General features: G+C 39.3%; 2 protein-coding genes across 3 annotated transcripts in view; one reads left to right on the top strand and one right to left on the bottom strand.

The window, feature by feature from the left end:
- Positions 1-21345, top strand: part of TBCD (tubulin folding cofactor D) — a 97623-nt gene that overhangs the window by 23251 nt on the left and 53027 nt on the right. The gene's annotated exons all lie outside the window — the stretch shown is intronic.
- Positions 1677-10005, bottom strand: ZNF750 (zinc finger protein 750). The gene is made up of 3 exons (XM_015879842.2): positions 9882-10005; positions 3811-5442; positions 1677-3363 (listed from the first exon to the last, which is right to left on the bottom strand). Exons 2-3 carry the CDS (start codon positions 5235-5237, stop codon positions 2637-2639), a joined length of 2154 nt encoding a protein of 717 aa, XP_015735328.1. The 5' UTR covers positions 5238-5442; positions 9882-10005; the 3' UTR covers positions 1677-2636.

The raw sequence follows: 21345 nt of genomic DNA, 5'->3' as shown, positions 1-21345 counted from the left end.
ATTGGTTTGGGTGTGCCTTATTGAATAAATTTTTCTTTCCAAAATGAAATAAGTTTCTTGGGGTTTTATTTCTCCCTCTCCCACACGTTTCTTTGTGCAGTCATACAGAAATAATCTGTGTGCTTCTGTATTGTGTCAATGCCATTATTTGAATAGAGTATATGAAGTAATCAGCAGCTGACTTGCACTTTGAGACTGGCAGCTTATTCTGTTTGTTTCTGATGAAATTTTGGAAACCAGTTTGATTTAATTTATACAATGAACTGTTTTAAGTTTGTTGTTGTTTTTTTTTTGTAATGGGTTCTTGCAATATCAGAATGGAAAAAAATAACAGGGCAGAAGGACTTGTTTCTTTGTGTCTTCTGTCTATATCAATATTCATTGAAATACAGAGATATCTATGTGTATGTAGTAGTTCTATCTTATGTGATTTTGGGTAATTTGTTATAGCTTTAAAATGACAAAATCAATACAGTATACCCCGAGTGTTGGGCACTTCTGAAGCAGTGGATTGGGCTAGAGGTTTTAGTCTTACTTAATATTCTTGTGTTCTTGTTTGAACAGAGAGACTGAATGCTAACTTTCAGCTATGTTCCAGAACTGTTATTTCCTAGTAGTGAGTTTGGTTCTGCACCTTTTCTGTTCTGGAGATCTGTTGACTTCCAGGAGAAGGTGTAAAACACGACATGTAATGCATTTCATCATTCTGTCTCCATGAAAAGAGATCACATCCAACATAGTGACTGTTTTGAATGTGAGAATTTTTGTGCAGACACGATTCAACTGGTTTTCCTTTTCTAATGGCTTTTGCCTCTGTATTGTAAAAATAAAATCATTAACAAAACAAAACAAAACAATGTTAAGATTGGGAAGTGATCCAGTGGTAAGTTTCTATTTCATTTCTAATTAATTAGAAACTTTAGACCTGTGCCAAGGAATCAGGGCGGCCAGGCTGTTACAATGTAACTGGACCTTTCCTGTTACCGTATTCCCTTTGTTCAAACTGAGGTTGATATTTCTGTCTTTTCACAATCTGAAAAGCTTTTTCTATGCAAGATTAAAGAACAGCAGTGTTACTCTTCCGTTTCTTTTAATAACTTGGAAACTTTATCTCAGAACTTAATCCCTGCAAGTTTCTGTTTAAAGTTAACATCTTGGGCAGAACATTCTAAGTAGTTTATCTTGGAACTCCGCTGCACAAAAATTAGACAGTAAATTCTGGAGACTGCACTGCGTTTAATGCAGCTCTGCTTCCTTACCAAGGTTTATGCCTGCTGATAATGTTCAGGCAGATGAGAGTCTCTATTATATGAATAACGACTCATGTATACCTGTATTTTTGTGTGAATAATGGTTAACCTGGAGTTATTTTCTTTACACGGATACTATTGAAATGTAGGTGAGATGTTTATACAGTGGAACAGCCCCACGTTTGCCTTTTGGAGAAGTTCAGGATATGATGGACAGCAGCTTTATTGCAAGGGTTTCATATTGAGCTGGAGTTCAGTTGTATGGTTCTGCTGAATTAATTATTCAGTGAAGGAAGTTCCATTTTTAGAGTTAATTGGTACTTGATACAACACTCCTTTCCCTTTTTCTTTTTTCCTTCCACAGTGTGTTACAGACAGTGTAGCAAATGTATTTGTGTTCATGAATGACTTCACATACGTTTCAGGTACAGGTTACAGATTTATTTGAAAAATTACAAGTTTATGTACACAGTTGTAGAAACAGAATTAGCAGGTTTAGGATCCGTTTAGAAGCATGCTGTTAATTGGTGATGCATGTTTTATGAAATAAAACCTTCACCAGGAGAGTTTTCTCAGGTGAAATAAATTATATAAATATCCTTCAAGGTTTGGAGTTTGAAGGTTGCCCAGTGTCTGTCTAAGCTCAGAGGATTAGGCACCTAAATCATTTAGATCTTCATATTTTCAGTATTTTCATAGTGGTTCAGTTAAAGCTAAACTGCACATGTTAACTTGGTGCAGGCTGTCTCTGGTTTAGCTGAAGTCCTGTTTTTAGCCAGCACAAGAAAATCTTGCTTATACAAGGTTTGGGTTGGTCTGTTCAAGTTGGCGTCTGCCTCTGAGTAATTTGGACTGTTGTTTTGCATTATGGCATAATGGTGAATTGCATTCATCCCCTGACCAGTTTTTACAGTAAACTCTCAAGTAGCCAGGTCTAATATTATGCTTTTTTTAAACTACTGAACCACAAAATATAAAGTTGTTCAAAGAAAAAATGACAAAAAACTCTATTAAATAAAATTAATCCTGAAAAATACTGACAGTGTGCTATTGAACAGTATTGTTACTACAGCTTAAACATCTTATAAGAAAAAGAAGTTGTTAAAGTTATTTTACATTAATACAGTTGCTAAAAATCTTAGAGATTTGTCTAATGGACTTTGCCTTTAGTCATGAATGCAAAAATTCACTCATCAAAACCTGAGCTTGTATAAGAGAACACTCAATTATTTAAAAATACTAATATAAAATTATGAACAATATTTACACAGGAGAGTTTGAATGTATCTTGTCATGGACCAACTCTAATAAGAGATGGTTTGTCAAAAATTTCTGTGTAAGTGGCAGCTAATTTCTATGATAAGAAACAAATTGGAAAGTGGGATATTAAGATACTCTTGTTCTCTTCCTCAAAGTGAAGACTCTGCTACAGTCATTGGGCCTTACTCTTTTAGTGCTTTGCTGTGATTTTGCTGATTCTTTTTGATTTGTCCTTTTTTGTCCTTTTACTTTTTGATTGCACTGAGTATCCTGAGTATCAGAAGAGTTAGAAGCAGATTCTGTACTCAAAGTACTACAGTCCTGAGGACTCTGCCCTTCATTGTCCATCCTAACTTTGCTGGGGCTGTATGCAGCAAGCTGACAGAGAGCTACAGCTGCTGTTTGTTTCTGTTCATCGCAGCTGTCAATGATGCGTAAATCTTGAGCTTCGTTATGGTGAGCCAGGAAAGGTTTGTCACAGGCACTGTTAATCGGGTTCTTGGGGTTACATGCTCCCGAGCTTTCTGCTCCTGAGTTTTCATTTTCTCTCTTTGGAGAAGTAGCAGCACCATTATCATGAGGTGGACTGTGGGATGTTGTTTTCAGGCTTACTGTGTTACAGGAATCTTTTACCGAGAGGTTCAGAGGCATATCTTGCAATTCTAGGAAGTTCTGGCTTTCTGCTTTGGACGTGGCTTTGTATGCATGTTCGTGAGCAGCTCCTGCGTTTGTGTCAGCCTTTTTTGAAAGGTTAAGGGGAGCTATTCCGGTGTCGTCTTCAGTGTTGGACTGTGAACCTTCATTGTTGTGGCTTTCACTCGGTGTATATGAATCTTCATCAGTGACATTAATGCTGAAAGAAATGAGGAGAAAAGAGAATTCAGTATCTGTTGCTTTTCTAAAATTGAGGCTGAGCAACTGGAGGAGAGGAAAAGAATATAAAAATATGGGTCAGTAGTTTACAGTCTTGTCTTTTATCTTTTCCCTCCCCAACTCACTTTCATCATACCTCTCTCTCCAATAGAAGTGTTTTCCTGAAATACATTGTTACATGCATGGTGATGGTGTTAGAGGTACCTGATGCATTCAGGTGAATGAGCAGCTTGTTCATACAGCAGCTGGGATTTGTACAGTTGTGCTTATAGCTGTTTTGTGGACACATCTTACAGAACAAATTATCCTGGTGCTATAAATGTAAATGTATTTAAGGGGGATTGCGTGAAATATATGCATGTGTGCCCCTATATGTGTGCCCCTAATAAATCTGACAATAATTTGCAAAGTGATGTTATTGCTTTACCTGGAAGGTGAATCTTCTCTATCTTGCTGTGTTGGCACACTTGGAAGTAGAGCTGGTTGATCAGTGCTTTTCCTTACAGGTCTGAAAGCTGTAAAGTTTTCTTCTGGCTGATCATATTTTCCAAGCGATGTGGAAGATGACTTGTTGGAGAGGTCAAATAAGCCCTCACACGCATGGCTTGTCTGAGTGAAGTTGGTGGGGCTAGGCCTGCCCGGGGAGCCCGTTGCTGCACTTCCTGCGAGAGGGCTCATTTTAGCATTCTCTCTTTCATTTTGGTCATCTTTGGAATGACTTTTGGCATGCAGTAATGTTAGTTCCTTTTCATAGTCTGCTTGTTTTTTATGTGAACCTAGAGGATATTGTTGGGAAGGGCTTAAAGAAGCTGGATATAACAGAGTAGTTTCTTCCCTTAGATGAGAACTTTGATCTCTGTTAATGCCGGCTACGTGTGAAAATCGATAAAATGGAGGATCCGTGGGCCTGCAAAATCCATATGGTATTGGAGGAGTGGAATGATACTGTTGGAACAATCGATAGTGTTCATATGCTGATGGATTTATGTGTTTTGGAAGTGGCCCAGGGTGAGGAAGAAAGTGTCTTTGGTCTTGTGTGCCATAGACGGACAGAGCAGAGCTTTCACACTCGGAATTACCTGGAAGCAAGTAAGGAGTGTAGATGGCCAGCCTATGCTCATAAAAGTGGGGCGAGTACTCTGGAATCATTGGTTGCATGTAAGGTGGAATGGAACCAAAGCCTTTTGTGGGAGGAACTTTGTGTGGAAATTCTGTGAGGAAAGGAGAGCCTGCTTTCCATGGGTGACTTGGTGCATGAAATGCAGATTTAGTGTGAAAAGGTGAACTCTTGTTAGAAAGCGATAGAATTTCAGGTACTTCACTAGTTTCTGGGCCTTTGCTATCTCTGTGTTCTCCTACAGGAACAAAAGCCGAGGGCCTCACGATGCTGTCCAGAAGAGGCTGCATGCCAAGGGTGCTTTCTGCTGAGGTACTGGCAGGGGTTAGTTCCTTCTGGATTGCAGGTTTCTGACCTTGGATTGCTGTGTTCGTTGCTTGGTTTTGTAACTCAACGTTTTCCTTGGCATCTTCTTTTGGAAAAGCATATTGAGGCTTTGAATCAAGATTGGACAGTCCGTTTGTGGCTGACTTGGAAGAAGTGGGTTTGACTGTAGGCTCTAGGTGATTGATCTGCTTGGGCTCCAAGGAGCTAGTCTTTGGGCACTTGATAACACGGTCCTGCTCTGATACTAAAGTAATGGAGTTTTTGCAGAGGCCATACTTCATATGGTTAAAAAGATGGGATTTCTCATTGCAAGTAAAGGGGCACTGAAAGCACTTATACTTAAATGGCTTTCCTGGCGGTCTTGGGATGTAATGAGGCTTCTTTGGTTTACGCTCTTTGAGGAGACTCATCTTCTTTTCTGCTTGGAACAATTAAATGTAATGGTTCTTTATAAAAACTTTCTTGTGGTAAGCTTTCCTTAGCTTTAGCCTCTTGATGTTTCCAGTTTATCAGGTTTCTGGAATCCTTCTTCCCAGGTGAAGAGAGGAAGCCAACTCCCAGGGTGTCTCAGGGGAGAGGGGGTGCCGGAAAGCAGCACTTCTCTAACTGGTAGCACTGGAACACAAAGTTTACAATTAGCTGTGGTGGAACTAAACATAAACATGTTTATTTATTTATTTTTTGAACTGTATTTCCCCTCATTATATCTATAATGCGTGTTTTTTGGTAAAACAAGACAAAAATGCTGGACTCCAGATGTAAAATAGACACATGTTAAACTGGAACATTGTTCTGCACCTAAACATATTTGCAGAAGTTCCCCAGTTTTCAGCAGTGCTGTCACCTGCTGCTGCTGGGACCTGGAGGAGTTTTCTCTATAAATTGAAGAACCATTCATTCGGAGGATGAAAGCAGAAATCTAGGTGGAGCTATTGAGAGAGGAGTGGAGGTGGGTAGAATGAGAGGAGGCAGGTCCTGGCAGCGGCTGGGTATGGGGCAAGCCCGTCAGGCCGGTTGGGGAAAGAGAGGAGGGAGTTTCCTGCTTGGTGAAATGAGGGTGGAGTGGATTGGCTGCACTCGGGTAGCTGACTTGGCTCTTCCAGAGACTGACCAGCCCCTCTTTTAACTGCATGGCATTTCCTAACAGCCTAATCTTGATGGATACCTCAAAAGTGGCCAATCTCTCGAAGGATAAAACCACACCAATTTTCTTACTCTTCCTAATTCAATTAAGAGAAATGAGTACTGGAGTATCTGACTAATAGAATATTCTGCTTGATAAACACATTTCATGTTCTTTTGCCGCGCAGCACTTGGTGTATTGCTCTGACAGACACACAAGTATATTAATTCACTCTTTTTACAAAAAGCAGCTGGCAGTGATTGATTCCCAGGGCCGTGATCTATCTGTCTTTCTGCAGAAAAAGTAAGGTTGTGGATACTTTGTACAGCCTAATGATTTGCTCAGTAGATAAGTCAGGAGGGCTTGTATCAGCTTGTTCCATTATGTTCGCTGATTCTGAAGGCGTGAGAAACTCTCAGAGTCAAGTTCTCATGATTTTATAGGATGTGTTATGGCAGAGATCTAAAAACTGATGATTTCATCATGAACTATAAGCATCATTATCAAAATGATGACTGTTGCAAAACCACGTACTGTATCTATTGTGTTACCCGAAACTGCAGGAATACTAATTGTAGGAGTGACTAGGATAGCTTGGTTGTTGTTTTTTTTAAAGCTTTTTACATTGAGGTTTGGATTAGTAGCGTTAAAATATCAAGTTTGTGGAAAGGATTGTTAGTAATTACATGCTGTGAGACTTGAGTTAAAGTAGAAATGTTTTGCATTTCTTAAATCAGAGATTATTTAATAGAAAATGGCACACAACACGTTATGAAAACTGAAGGCAAAGCTACAGAATTGCTGCTTGTTTTATCAGGTATAGTAATTCTGGGAACCTGTATTACATATTGCTTCTGGTGTCATAGAAATATTAATCTGTGTTAGAATGGTAATTGTGCAAGCACAATGAAAAACGCAGCCTACTTTATAGATAGAAAAAAACAATCTTTTGATTACAATTAACAAATGATTAAATCTGTGACAGTGTCTGGAAACAGGAAAGCACAGAGAAGTTGCTGCTTAATTCTCAGCTTTTAACAAAGTTTTTTTGTTGGAGTTGGTGGTCGCTGACGTTGTTACAGTGCAAAAGAAAACCAGCTGAGGTGTTCAGCAGCTTGTTAAGCTCCTGTCACTGCAGTCTGGTTAAAATAGTAGCTCAGAGTAAAAAAATAAAGATACAAAACAAACGTGCTTTGTAGTATTTGAAACTAATAGCCTGCATTCTTCTGAAAGATAAAGATATAATGCTTTTACTTAATAAACACACAGAAATAAAAAACTAAGGCTTGCAATGGGAGGTACAGACAGGGAGCTGCCTGGTTGGTTGGTGGGTTTTTTTCTTGCCTTAAGTGAATTTACTTTTGACTAATGGTGTATAGCGAACTCGGACAGCTTGTAATGGACGTGATCGTGTCAGTTTGTACTTGTTCCTTATATCTTCTTGGAAGCCCTTGTACTGATAGTTCTTGAAAAGAAGATATTGCTGTTAAAACTCCAGTGCATTCTGAGTTTGGCCATTTATGATAAGTCTGAATTTACATTCAGGTGCAGCACTTATAATAAAGAGATGTTAATTAGATTTTCTTGTTCTTCTAGCCTTCCTTTGCTTAACAGTGTAAATTCCTGTGCGTCCTGTTCCCCCCCACCCCGACGTTGTACTTGGTATTTAACTTTGATTCAAGTTATTCCTGTTCTACAGAATATTAAGTATCATTTCTTAATAAGACAAAATGCGCTGTTGCAGTTTTAATGTTAGAAATTTGGAGCATTGGCAGCTTCTTTGCTACGTGTGCAGCAGGAGAGAATTAGAGACGCTTTTTGATGGCATGCTCAGCCTGCAGACACTGCTCCTGGAGCCAGCTGCGCTCACCTGAGAGGGCGAGGAGCTGATTTGGAGACAGTGTTCACTCTTTAGTAAACAAATGTCAGCCAGATTCATGTTGTGTTTCACTCTTTTAATGGTTAATACTTTTTCTTTTCTAATGACTTAAACGTGCCAGTAGTGAAACGTTTCTAAACTAAGCCGAAAAGGACACTTTCTGTTTTAATTTCAAAGTAAAACACAGGAGTTTCTGGCAAAAGTACTTAATTCACAACTAAAGAAATATAAAACTATTTGATCCTGCATATAAAACTGGAAAAATATCAGTGGTTTTGAAGCAGCTGCACTTAATTCAGACTGTCTGTATATAAATAATATTAGTTACTTGCAGTTGTACACGCATGTTTTGAGGTGACTGAGGGTAAAATCTAGAATTAGAAAATAAAAATCAAAATCAGTTCCTTTTGACTTTGACTGGAATCCCCAAACTTGTGGTATTATTTAAAAAATGGGGGGGGAAAAAACTGAAGCATCAGGGTGATAGCTTGGATAGCTTTTGTGCCTTTTTGTTTGTTAACTGAGAATTTAGTTCCTGAATGCCAGATTTGAGAAGAGTGGATAGTTAAATATGAAATCTGCTTTGTTTCTGTAGTGCAGCAGGAGTGTTGATTTATATTTCTACAGAAAACAGATTACTGAGATCATGGGTTAAACCTGAGGCTCTCAGTTGTTTGCTCTGTCGACAGCGCACGTTGTTACAGCCCTGTCCAGCCGAGAGCGAGAGCTGCACGACTTCTTCCTTCCAATTTAAGTGTGTGACTGCTGCCTCCTTGCTTTTATAAAGGTTAGCAAGTCCAGAAAGTAAGGATATTATACAAAAATATATTTCTCCGTATACTTGTGTGTATATACTTACACATATGTATTCATACACATGCATACACACATGTATATATGCATGTACATACATATATATACATATATGCATGCTGTTTTTTAGTTTTTAAAGCAGTCTAAGATGTCCAGTTGATCAAAGGGGAAATTTCAAAATGCCTTTTATTACAAGCAGGGCTGGTAATTAGGCGTCTTTTTAGGACACTGCTTTAGCAAAGTACGTAACAGTTTGTCATGCACACTCCATTATTATTGCAGTATCCTTTGGTGATGTTGATCTCTCTGACCAGGAGCACTCACTGGGGTGGAAACATTTTGAAGGACATGCTATAATTAAAATATTGTGATGTGGCATTATTGCATAACTCAAGGACATGCCATTGTCACCTACCTAGAGTGTTGCAAGAACAAGATTTGTGAGGTTTATTCAGGTTGAGATTTTCCAGTGATTAACTACCACTCCCTTCTAAACTTCCAGTTCCTTTAAACTGAAAGATAAAATTTTAACACAACTGTTTGTTAATTAGGAGGAAACATGGGCGAGAGGAGTGGGTTGGCGAGGGCTGGGAAGGAAGTGTGCGTGCAGGGAGTGAGGGCTGTGCTTGTCGAGAGAGGCAGCGCGGCGGCAGGGACCGAGCAGCCTGGTTAGGTGGTGGGGATGAGAATACAGAATCTTCGTAAATATTAACTTAATAACTCCCCATCTTAATGCACTTTAATTGGCGAGAGAAAGGGTAACTCACAGCAATCCAGTTTTCTTTACTACGTTCCCACAAGCTGGAAAACTAACAAATCAAAACTGAAATGGAATACGTGGTTTTCACACAAGCTTTTCAGATTAACCTGGTCATAATGTATAAAGAACAGTTGGCAGAATAAGCAGCAATTCCAATCAATACAGCTTTCCTGTCATTCTTCAATATAATACATTAACTTTCTTTACTGAAAAAAAAAAAAAAAGGTGCTTAAAATATTTTTCACCAACAAGAGTAAGTTACTGTAAAAGCTAAGAGTCCTTTTTTGGCACAGTCTAAAATCTTTCCCTCTCCTGTTGAAACTTTCTGCCGAAAGCTTTAAGTGGAGCAGTAAATGCACCTGCTGGGAGGAACCCAGGCTTCTGAGCCAGCTGAAAAAGGAAAAGCTCCGATTTACGTTTCAGCTGTAATATAAACACATTTTATTTGAAAAAAAAATTCTTTAAAGAAGAGTACTTACCAGAGACATAGGTGTGTGAAACCTTCCAGGTGATCACTGTTGCTACCCTGTAGCTGTCACTGCTGAGAGAGAAGTACCTGTTCGCTGCCGGCTCCCTAAGTGAAACTGCAGGAGGTTGTTTCAGGGGGAGGGACTTAAGAAGTGTAGGAGTTGAGCCCTCGGGGTGTAGAGATGCACCTGATATTACTCCAGCCTGAAGCTACGATTCATTTGTTTGCGTCCACTGCTTTCATTCAGCATTACCTCAGCATCTCGGCTATCGAAGGGAGCTCTTGTTGCTTTTGTGCCCTCCAACAACCAAGTTTGACTCTAAACTCTGGTGTCTGTTCCTTTGAGCAGTAGTCTGCAGCGTGGGGTCAGAAATGGCTAGGCGTGATACACTGAGCTTCCAACCTACTTCAGTACAAGTGACTTGCAAACAGCAGACTCAACAGTGCACAGAGGGTAGCAAAGCTTAAAAATAGGAATTTTATGTTCTTATTAGAAACTGGCTTTTTTATATTAAATGCCTTTGGAGCTTTAATATTCTTGCTTTTTATTTTTTTTTTCCCTCACCCTTTCCATTTTTATTTAAATCTTTTTGTCCTTCATGAGTCTCCTCTCCGAAGGCGGGACTCAACTAACTCTAAGCTTGCCACAGGAACCTGCCAAAGCTTGCCTATAATCAGCAGTCAAATGTACAGATCCTGCAAATGGGAAGGAGTCACCTCGGTGAGAAATTGATTATCACGTCTGAACGTTTGCTCAGGAGTGGCAAAACTGCATGGGGAAAGGAGGAAGTCTCATCATCTACTTATTAGTGCCAGTACTTGCTCTTAGTTGCATTTTAGTTGGAGATCACAGAATCACAGATCATAAATGAGAACTTTATTAGTGTATCTACCAATTATCTGGTAGCCTGGTGAAATAATAACTTTTCACATACTGGCACTTCAAAAGGAAAATCTTGGGGTACTTCTGTCTAGTTGTCTCTAAAAATCCATTTCTGTTACTGTGAGACCCAAGTGTTTTCTGGCTACAATTTCTGGTAGATTTGAGCCATTAAATTTTCTGCAACTTAAATATGGAGGTGTGAGTGTCTTATGGACATGTGCTTTCCTACGCAGGTATACAGATGCCCATTCTTCCTGTGTGCCAGTGTAGTTTTTGGGACGTTTTTTCTGAGTACAAGCAGTTGATAATTTTATGATAAAAATGTGGATCTGGAGGTGCTTGCTTTTTTTGTTTGGTTTTTGCTTTAATGTTCACTTTCCAATAATGCAGCCTAGAAAGATGTCTTATGACTGTCTAGCTGTCAATTCTTTGGCTCTGTAAAGGCCTGTAGGAAGAAGACTTTTGCTTCAGAAGCTGAAGATGTTGCTCAGTAGCCCACAGTCTTGTGCTCTAGTCTTTGTTTTCTGTAGCTGGAGGAAGGTTTCTTTATTACTTGTATTTTTTGGCATGTGATGGGGTGGGGGCCAATGTCTTTGAGTAGAATCTGATCACATATCTTGTTTTGAATGAAAATTGCATACTAGAAAAAGCTACTGAAGGGGAATCCTTTAATTTAGGTGACTGAATTGAGTTGAGAGACAACACAGCCCCCTTCCCTGATCTGGTGTGTGGAAGGTGGATGTGATGTCTAATTGCTAATTGAATTGAGCTACTTTCTGGAAGGTCACCTAGAATCAGCTGTAAAGGAAGTAAAACTGGAAAAATAGAACAGATTGTAATTGGTGTTCTTCTCGGTGTTTGGATTTTAGTAAAAATCAGATCTAGGTGAGGCGATTCATGATGGACCCTAGAAGAGGAACACAATAGCTCCTTGTTTATGCTCCTGGAAGTAATAAATCTTGATTGCAGTGACGTGGTTTCATCACTTTTGTTAACTCATTATGCTTGCATCTTGAGTGTTTGGTAAACGGAACCTGTTAGTAACACCCTCCTTAGTTTACTTGAGTACAACACTCAGATTAATTGAGATGAGCAGCAGAATGGACATAATCACATGTATATTAATTTTTTTCCCCACATTTTTATTGTTTTGGTTTTTTTTCCTTCCCCCTAGTTTTGATTATTTTTATACCTTTGATGGTCTGAAACTGTAGTTTTATAGCTGCTTTATGTAGTTCGACACATACAGTTTTGTTCTATATAAAATTCAGACTCATGGATATTATCAAGGATGTGTTGTGCAGCTGTAATTGAATTTCACTTTGTTTTCACTTGTCTAATAACTGGAGCATAAAATGCCATTCTGTAAGTGTTACAAACTTCATGTTTTTCTTCATGTTTTTCTATGGACTTTTTCTGACGTTTGGCATTAAACACAAAACAAAATGTTTCTATCAGAAGCCATACATATAAATGGGATAAACTTCACCTGTTCTTGATAAGCTGCTTATGTAATTTTTATTTTCACCCTCGCACTTCAAAATTGAATTCCCTGGATGTATGAAAGACAGTTTGGTGTTGCTCTGGTCACTTATCAAGCCCTCTGTTAATCAAGTAATTCTCAGCTTTCTGCTATAAAGCGTAGAACAGCCCTGGTGCCCAAATTGTTCTGATGCCTTGGATCAGCCAGAGCTGCTGCTGGCTTTCATGTCCACTGGTTGTCGGTCATCAGCAGGACTGCCAGGTCTGTCTCGAGATGCTTTATGAATGCATGTACTTGTTATTGCAAGGAAGAAGGAAGAAGGATGATCAAAGATAAATGAGAGTAAAGACACTTAGTTGAGCACTGGTGGACATGTAACTTGTGAAGTCCAGAGCCTGCCTTGTAGAGGTGCCTTGAAACTGTGTGACTGGCAGCCACTTCTGTCCTTGTCGCTTTCATTATGTGTCAGGATGAGTGGCTTTGAGCTAAATGTTCAAGAAAGCCCTTTTTGTTCTTGGGTTGCTCGAACTGAAGTTATTGACAGATTTTGCTATCTGTATTAACATGTTTGGACTTGGCTGCTCTACAGTCCCAGGAGGGGGGAGATGAATTTGAGTGTAATTGGTGTAGTTCATGCTGTGCCCCAAAATATTACGTGATTCTTGTACAATATTCTCATAACTGTTTTCTTCTATCCCATATGAATAGTCATTAGTCTTAATGCTTTTCAAATAACAGCTTTGAAACGTGCCTTTGTTTCTCATAATGATTCCAGTCCCTGACTTTGGAGATATGTCTGGGCAGATTACCTTGCTGATGTTTGTGAGCCACTTGTTCATGATTACTAGAGCAAATTATTTGTATGGGAAAAGAATAAAAGCTCAGCAGTTAATAGCAACTGCAGATCATATTTTTAGATATTTATTGTGGCCTGCATTGTTAGTGTTTGGCCTGGAACTGGGATGATCTTCCTCCTGGTTCCCATCCTCACCCTTGGGCACTGAAACATCTCGGGGGAAGTTGGTAACGTCAGAAACTGAGACTGTAGGCAAAACTGGGAACTGTTTATAAAAAGGAGCTTTGGGTAGTCATTCTTTTCATTATCAGTCCTTTTAACAGAGATGTTAAATATGCTTTTCTTGAGTTTCTACTTGATGTTTTGGTTATAATTGCCTTTTAAAATTTATTATTCCTAGTGTTTTTCATGCAGAGTGTTTTTGCTTTGATTTCAAGATTTGCGCCAGAGATTCTAAGGCAGTTTTCTCACCCATGTGAAGTGAAGTTTTTTTCTCATGGAATCCAGTAGTAGGATTTGAAATGAATTGTGCCACGTGCAGTTCTAGTTTATATGAAATCAGTCCCACACATTTTCTTTGAGGCATCGTTGTCTGTCTGCAGCGATGCCAGTCTCATGAAGAAGAGAACATGATGCATGCAGTGAGAATTTCTGGACTTGAAAGGTTTTTAGCTTTCAGTCTTCCTTTGAAACATGTCAAATTTGTAAAGATTTGGATGATTCATGTGTTGTCTACTCCTTAAATTTTAAATGCAATATAGAAGAGCAAGTGAAATCTGCTGCTTCCTTATTATTTTTTTTAATCCAGAGCTCTTGAACTGCACTTTGGCTGTGTTTTTGAGTTGGAAGCTGTGTGTTACCATTTAGCTCAGTCTTTTTAATATGGGTTATGCAGCTACTTTTGCTTTATAGAGAAAACATTCTTTGAGCAAAATGACAGGAACCTGTCATTAAAATGTTATGTTCTGATGTTGTGTTTTTGTCAATTTCTACATCTGGAATTGCAGCACTCTTAAATGAAACATTTCTGACTGTACCATGTATGTCAGGGCCCAAAACTTGTATTTTAGTGTGGTTTCTATATGATTTCACATCTTTTGTTTTGTACTGTATTTGTGGCTTTGTCGGCTTTAGACTATTATTTATAGAGTTTTTTATTTAATTGGGTGGGGATAAATACTAAACAAACAAGAGAATCCTAGTTTACTTGAATTTCTGGTTTGCTTGTGAAAGGACGTTATTAAAATTTCTCTTGATGACAGCATAGTATAAACTTTCTAGCTAATAAGGTGTGTCATATATAGGAACATGAAACTTCCTAGGTGTTCTGAGTATGTCAGTGGCGAGACTGAAAGTGTTCTCATGCTAAATTCACCCAAAAGCTCATTAACTGCTCAAAAGTCACAGCTGTATCTGTTCACTGGCACCTATAGTGCCATCATATATCTGTAAGAACTGATGTGTGTAAGGTTGGTAATATTGACATCTTGGAAGAGCAAGGAGAGGAGGCCAGGGCAAAGAGCGTGGAAGAACTGCACAGTTAAACTTGCAATGGAGTAGTGCTTGTTTTGGAAGGGTTCCAGCCAGGAAGGCGTTATTTTTGGTCTGCCTGCATTCTTATGTGCCCTTACCTATTCAAGGGGAATTGATTGAAACAATCCCTTTCCCATTTTTTGAACTGTGGAAACGATGAAAGCAGCATTTAAGCTCATGATGCTGATGGGATCGATAAACAATGGCTAATTCAGAAGTGTAATATTGGTGGGTCAGTGTGAGTGATCCAAATAGTGGATCCATTTTCTACTCTTAGAATAAATAGAGAAGGGTGGGGGGAAAAAAAAGCAGCTAGTGAAGAACCATCATTTATTTCTGCTGTTTATCAATTATCTTCAGAGTAAAGCATATTGCTTAAATAGGAAATGCTGTTTATTTCAATTGGCATTTTATCTCTTTTAAGATCACATTGTCACGTGTAATTCTGATGAGCAGTTTGTATGAAATGAAGTATTTTCTGCCGTCAGATTTCAAATAGATGCATCTTACCTCGCTAGCAAATGTTACAGCTTTGAACGAATATCACTGTGTGCACAACTTCTACCTTTCCCTCAGCTTCTGTTGTAAATATTTGGTTAGAGTGAGTATGTGCTCTGTGATAATACCAGGTTATCAGTGGTGTGTCTAGTACAGAAAATGCCCCTGGTATTGATAAGAGAGTAGGTTTGTTTGGCAGTATAGAGAATGGTGCTTCCTGATTGTTATATACCAATGTTAGTGTACTTTAAAAAGAACAAAAAAGTCTGAAAAACTCCACATACGATGGGAAAGGAACAACTTGTGTTTGTTTAAGAGGCCAGTTCCAATCGGCCTCTTGTTAAGAATAAAAAAGCGCAATTAAATAAAACCAATGCCAATTTCAGGAGTGTTCTATAACGAGGTTGAAGTTATACATTTAAGTAGTCTTGGAGAAGTGTATTCTAGAGCATCTTAAACCTGCTTGCATGCTCTATCTTTAAGGATTATCTTCTGTGTTTTCATATTCCAGAGTAAGTTATTTGCTACTGACTTGCAGCTGCCTCAGTTTTTGGAGGAGGACACATCAGGAAGTCAGGCTCCTGAAATGTGCTAATCTATCCTGAAGTGGTAGTTAATTGTGAGGCTTTTGGCGAGCATCCAGGGACTTTTCATCGCAGGTACAGGAAGAAATGAAAAAAGATCTACCTGTCTTAGGTGGACTCCTAGAATCTAGAGAACACCCAAACCTGAAAGGCTGGTTACAGAAGAATTTCTTTTCTCTAACACTCAGGTGAACTTTAAAAATGATATATGATACTGATATTGAAAATAATATTTTAAAGAGTTGTAATGGGAATGTCAGCATAATGGTTTTCCAATTAGCAAGAAAATATTAAAAATACTTTTCTTGTTCTAGAGAGGTGAATGAAATGGCTGAATCTGTAGCAGTCCCTCCCACAGTGCAACTGGGAAATGGTACAAATGCTAAGCAGGGAATAAATGACAATGAATTGCTTCTAGCTTTTGCACTGCAGGGTTTATCTCAGTATTGCACAACCTTAGCCTAAAGGTTGGGGTTTCTCTGGTGATTTTTCTTTTCTGACATGCAGTGTTATGAATTTGCAAAATTTTTATACTCCTTCAGAGCAAGTCATTCACTCGGTAGGATTCCTTCATAAACCTGTTTCTTCGTGTCCTTAAACTGCAGTTTGCTACTGCTGAAGTTAAAGGCAGAGCTGTTAGCTGCAACCTGTATGAAGGTCTCTGTTTAGCTCTCGTATGGCCTTGGGCGTGAGTGCGTGGGTTAATCCCTGAAACATTCAGTGCTCTGTCTTCAGCACTGAAGCGAAGGTAGGTAGATGACTGCTATCGTAGGTCAGCTGTAGTTCTTTTGGTGTAGCCAGGTAGGGGTTCTTACAAAGTGTGTTTTTTTTATAGCTGCATTACATAATGATGTTGAGATAGACTGGCCAAAATCCAGATCTGTCTGCTTCCACATTGGCCCTCTGCCACCCTCAGAAGCTTGCTCCAATTTCAGGGTTGTAGCACTTCGACAAACCTGCCATTAGTTTATTGAAGCAGATGCCTGGGAAATGAGCGTTAACGTCCATTTCTTTAAATACTATATTTAAGTAATATGAGTGGTATCAAACAGCGAGTCTTCCAGCAGAGATGTAGTTAGAATGCAGTTCTTTAGGGCAACGTCCGCCTTAACCAGCAATCCCTTCCCTTCTGCCTGAGAGCCAGTCTTTGCATTACATACTTTCCACCCTCAGCAGCGAGGCAGACAACAATCTCCTCTGCAGCCCAGCTGTGATTCACTGCTGGAGCAGGTCTTTCCTGTGTGCTGACTGAGATAGGTCCATGGAAAAAAATATCACGTGATCATATAATTAAAGAGACTCTTAATTCATTACGTAGTGAGAGGCTGAACTGAGATTGCAACCAGACAGACACACTCCTCCATGGTCACGGGTTAGAAAAAGCCTATTTGGTCTGTGTATATGCATACATATAACCTTATATATGTGGTCAGTGTTAAGAATTGTGAGAAACTTATGGCAGCTTAAGATGCTCCAGCTGTTAAATTCAACCATACTGTGTGAGCATGCCTGAATTGTGATACTTTCCCTTCCTCCGGCAGACTCCAAACTAGGTCAGACTTAAGTGCAGGGATAGATGAAGAGAGGCCACCTGTTGACAGCTTTTAGGCACTTGTCCTGCAGGATACAATGGTAGTTTCATGGAGCGCTTGAGAATCCTCACTGCTCAACTTATCCTCTGGATGAAACAGTCCTTCAAGCAGAAATTCTCAAGTATACAGTTTGTATAGAAAACAAGGGGACAAATCATAGATGTTTGGCAGAGCTTTGAGCAAATATTTATTTCTGATAATGAGCCTAACCTAAAATTACCTGTGTTCATATCAGTTGGTAAGTTAAATATTAGCATAAGAGCCATAATGAAGTTCTGATTAGGATGTGCGTATTTCTAAAAGAGGTTAGAGTGCCATGTAGGAGCGTGTGGTCTTAAACCTGGAATTCTTCATGGTGAAAACTCAGAGTTCTTTTTTCTCTTTATCTGTTTTTCTTTTTAGGCATATGAATGATAAGTACGGGTATGTAAAACATGGGAAGTTGACATACTGTAGATACGGCTTGTTTACACTTCTCTATGCCTGAGGCTCACAAAGAAGGTGAACCTACAGATGGCAGATACTTCTTCAAGGCATTGGTTTTGCTGAAGAAAAATCTGAATAAAATTATTACTCAAAACTTTATTTTTTTTTAATTGAAATGTTTTTGTTACATTTTATCATTCTGGGGCCCCCAGTACAGGAAGGACCTGGAGCTCTTACTGCAGGTCCAGAGGAGGCTACTAAGATGATCAGAGGGCTGGAGCACCTCTCCTATGAGGAAAGATTGAGGGAACTGGGCTTGTTTAGCTTGGAGAAGGCTTCAGGGAGACCTCATTGTGGCCTTCCAGTACTTGAAGGGAGCATTTAAACAGGAGGGGGAATGGCTGTTTTATAAGGGTGGACAGTCTTGTCCTTGACTGGTCTTAAGATCCAACCTCCCCTGTCTCAGTTTAGGAGGAAGTTTTTCACCCAGAGGGTGGTGACGCACTGGAACAGGTTGCCCAAGGAGGCTGTGGATGCCCCATCCCTGCAGGCATTCAAGTCCAGGCTGGATGTGGCTCTGGGCAGCCTGGGCTGCTGGTTGGCAACCTAGCACATAGCAGGGGGTTGGAACTGGATGAGCACTGTGGTCCTTTTCAACCCAGGCCATTCTATGATTCTATGATTTTTCAGTATATTAATTATTGTTTGAAAAGGTGTCTCTGCATAAACCATCCATAGCAGCGTAAGCCTTTTATCAAAAGGGTAATATTGGCTTAATCTGTTTTAAGAGGGGACGTAACTCTAGTTTTCAACTCAATCAGTTGTTAACTAGAAATTCAATGCATGCATCTGTTCTAAATGAACTGGAGTTGACGTGGAATTTTGCAATTTTCTCCTGTAGACAAGACCTAAGGCTAAAGAACAGGTTTTTGTTGTTGTTTGTTTAATTGCTGCATTTGTATGTTTTATATGATAAACACTGCAATATGTAAAAACCATGACAAGTTAAAGTAATGTTCGACTTCTGATGGCATCTGTTATAGCTTAGGTATGTGTATAATTTAAAGTACCTTTAAGGAGCAAAGAGAATGGGTTTAGTTACCTCTGACCCTTCACTCTCTAGTAACTTCCATGAGTTTTCATCACTATTTGCTTAGTGTTTATCATCTGAACCTGAAAGGTGCTGAGCATCTGATAGTTTAAAATCAGTGTTTTAAAAGTGAAGTATCTGTGCAGCTTGTCTCTAGGATGAGAGAAATCTGCCTGTAATGCTTTGAAGCCCGGAGTTGTTTCTTTATTTTCACAAGGCTTGAGCAAAGGGCTGTGTTGCAACCTGCAGTTATGTTGTTAGGTAAGGCAGGGTGGAGCGTAACAGGTGCTTATTAATACCTCTAGGCTACAGGTAAAGGTGACTGTATTTTCTTGAGCGTTCACAGAACTAAACAGGTGGATATTGTTTTAATGATTGGGTTGAGAGTGGACACTACTTATTCTCTGTCTTTAATGGCAAACATTTAATACAGAACTATGAAAGAAATGGTAACTTCCAAAATTAAGCAACTCTTCAGGTCTTGTCTGTTTTCTGTCTCCCAGCACCCGACTTTTAAATGGCAGCTTTTAAATAGCATATTAAATTTAAGGAATGAATGAATCCCTGCCTTCCTAAACCAACAGCCGCTTCTTCTGGACTTTTATTTATTTTAAAGATTTTTTTTTCACATGTAGTTTCTGGTAGAATCGATTTCAGGGGTGAGTTGGGTATGAGCTGAACATTTGAAAGAATGGGCAGCAGTACAGTACAACACTGTGACCACACTGAGGACTGAAGAGGTGGTTATCTGATGATTTTGCGCAGCAGATACAAAATGAAGACGCTGACTGCAGAGCTTTAAAACATCATTGCTGCATTGTATATCAAGCAAAGCTCTGCAGTAATATAGATGCGAACATTTTAAATCAGAGAAAAACAATAGATAAAATTTAATGTTGTGTTGTATTTTGTGTTAGACTGAAGATGAAAAGTTGTGTACATGAGATACATAAACACAGAAACCTACCATACTGTGGGTTAGGAAGGTCATTTGTAAGATATCTTGATTACAGTGGGCCAAGCACTGCAAATGTTTTGCCTCTACTGCTCTTCCATGATTTAACCATTCTCTGACTCTGTTTTGGAAGGGAACTTAATGACAATCCAGTCCAACCACTTGCCATGAGCAGGGGTACATTCCTCTAGACCGGGTTGTCCACAGCAGTATTTGTTTTTACTGTTGTTGTAGTATTTGTGTTTACATAATTGCAAGATACTTCACCTTGGTTTCTTTTTTTCTCCACCTTCTAAATGTCCACTTTTGTTTCCTTTCTGTGCGTTGTCCATCTTTGCTCTCCAGACTTCCATTCACACTTGTTCTTTTGCAGCAGCAGTGCTTTGAGTCTCAGCCACAGGAGCAGAACATCAGTGAGTCCCAAGCTCTGCTGCGGGATAATGGGGGAGGCCTGAGCTGCTCATAGGGATGGCCTTCTTCTGCCTTGCACTGAGCTGCCTGTGGGCCCTTCTCCACTTTCTGTTCAGTGTGCTGAGATGAGAGCATACAGCTTTCTGAAGCAGCTGCAGCCATCACCTTGTGCTGAAGGAAATTTGCAGCAGCTTTGCAAAATTGCCCTTGGCATCTCCTTTAGTGTTCCTGTAGAACCAGCTAATTCCATTTATTTTGGTTTTTCATCAGTCGATGTAGCATTTTTTCAAAACAAGCTAGACAACATTTTTTAGACTTTTTTTATTGTAGTTTCTGTCAGACCTGAGAAGTGCTAAAATACCCATCCATCTTTGCTCTATCATTGTTCCTTAATGTATTTCTACCTGTTGAGTGCTTGTGATCCTAATAGTCACATCTTGCCTACCTCCCCCCGGTTACTGTTTTATTTTCTCTCGTTAGGTCAAAATGAATTTAAATATCTTCCCATTTTCCTACTCCATTTATGGTGCATCTTTTTGGATTAAGATAGCAGTCGTACAGTGATGTACTGTACATTGACATTTAGAGATCGTATCTACTCAGGTATATCCAGGCACAATTGGCCAATGAAATTCAGTCTGAGTTCAATGGCTTTACCTTGAGACGAGCATTTTCTGGGGAAAAAAGATGCACTTGATAAATTTGATACAAGAAATTAAAAGATAAATTATTATTTTTGTCGCCCTAAAGGCTGTTGGTTTTTTTGCTGGCATTATTCACTTAGTAAAGATGTGCCATCTAGAGGGGGATGTATTCAAACTGTATTTCAGGATTTGCAGATAGGAAGGAAGCCCTCTGGGAGCCTTGCTTACATAACGTGTTTGTTAAACTGTGGCAGTGTGTTGCTGGGACTGTTGTATATATGAACACTTCTTCAAGTTTTTGGGAGCTCTCTCATCTGTAGAAGAAGCTTTCATTGACTTACGCATTTACTTGCAGCTTGGATGAGTGCACAAGCATGGAAGTAGGAGTTTTGTGCTGTTTGTTTTTGCAACCTTATTTTTGTTGCTTAAAACAACAGCACCTGTGCTTTTATGATAAGATCCTGGGATTTTCATTTGCCTGCACTTTTGTTTAGGTATTCTGTTTTCTCTGCTTCCCCACTGAAGGATTCAAGGAAGCAAAATGTAGTGCAAAGATATTATGTTCATGTGGCTTTTAGG

Source organism: Coturnix japonica, chromosome 18, assembly GCF_001577835.2.
Source record: "Coturnix japonica isolate 7356 chromosome 18, Coturnix japonica 2.1, whole genome shotgun sequence".
Lineage (NCBI taxonomy): Eukaryota > Metazoa > Chordata > Aves > Galliformes > Phasianidae > Coturnix > Coturnix japonica.
Note: the sequence above shows the minus strand (reverse complement) of the source record. Positions and strands in the feature narration are given on the sequence as shown.

Excerpts from the sequence above, each read along its gene's own strand:
- ZNF750 (XM_015879842.2), bottom strand. The coding sequence starts at position 5,237 with ATGAGTCTCCTCAAAGAGCGTAAACCAAAGAAGCCTCATTACATCCCA. Across the intron at positions 3,364-3,810 it reads AGAGAAGATTCACCTTCCAG|CATTAATGTCACTGATGAAG; the intron begins GTAAAGCAATAA and ends CATTTCTTTCAG.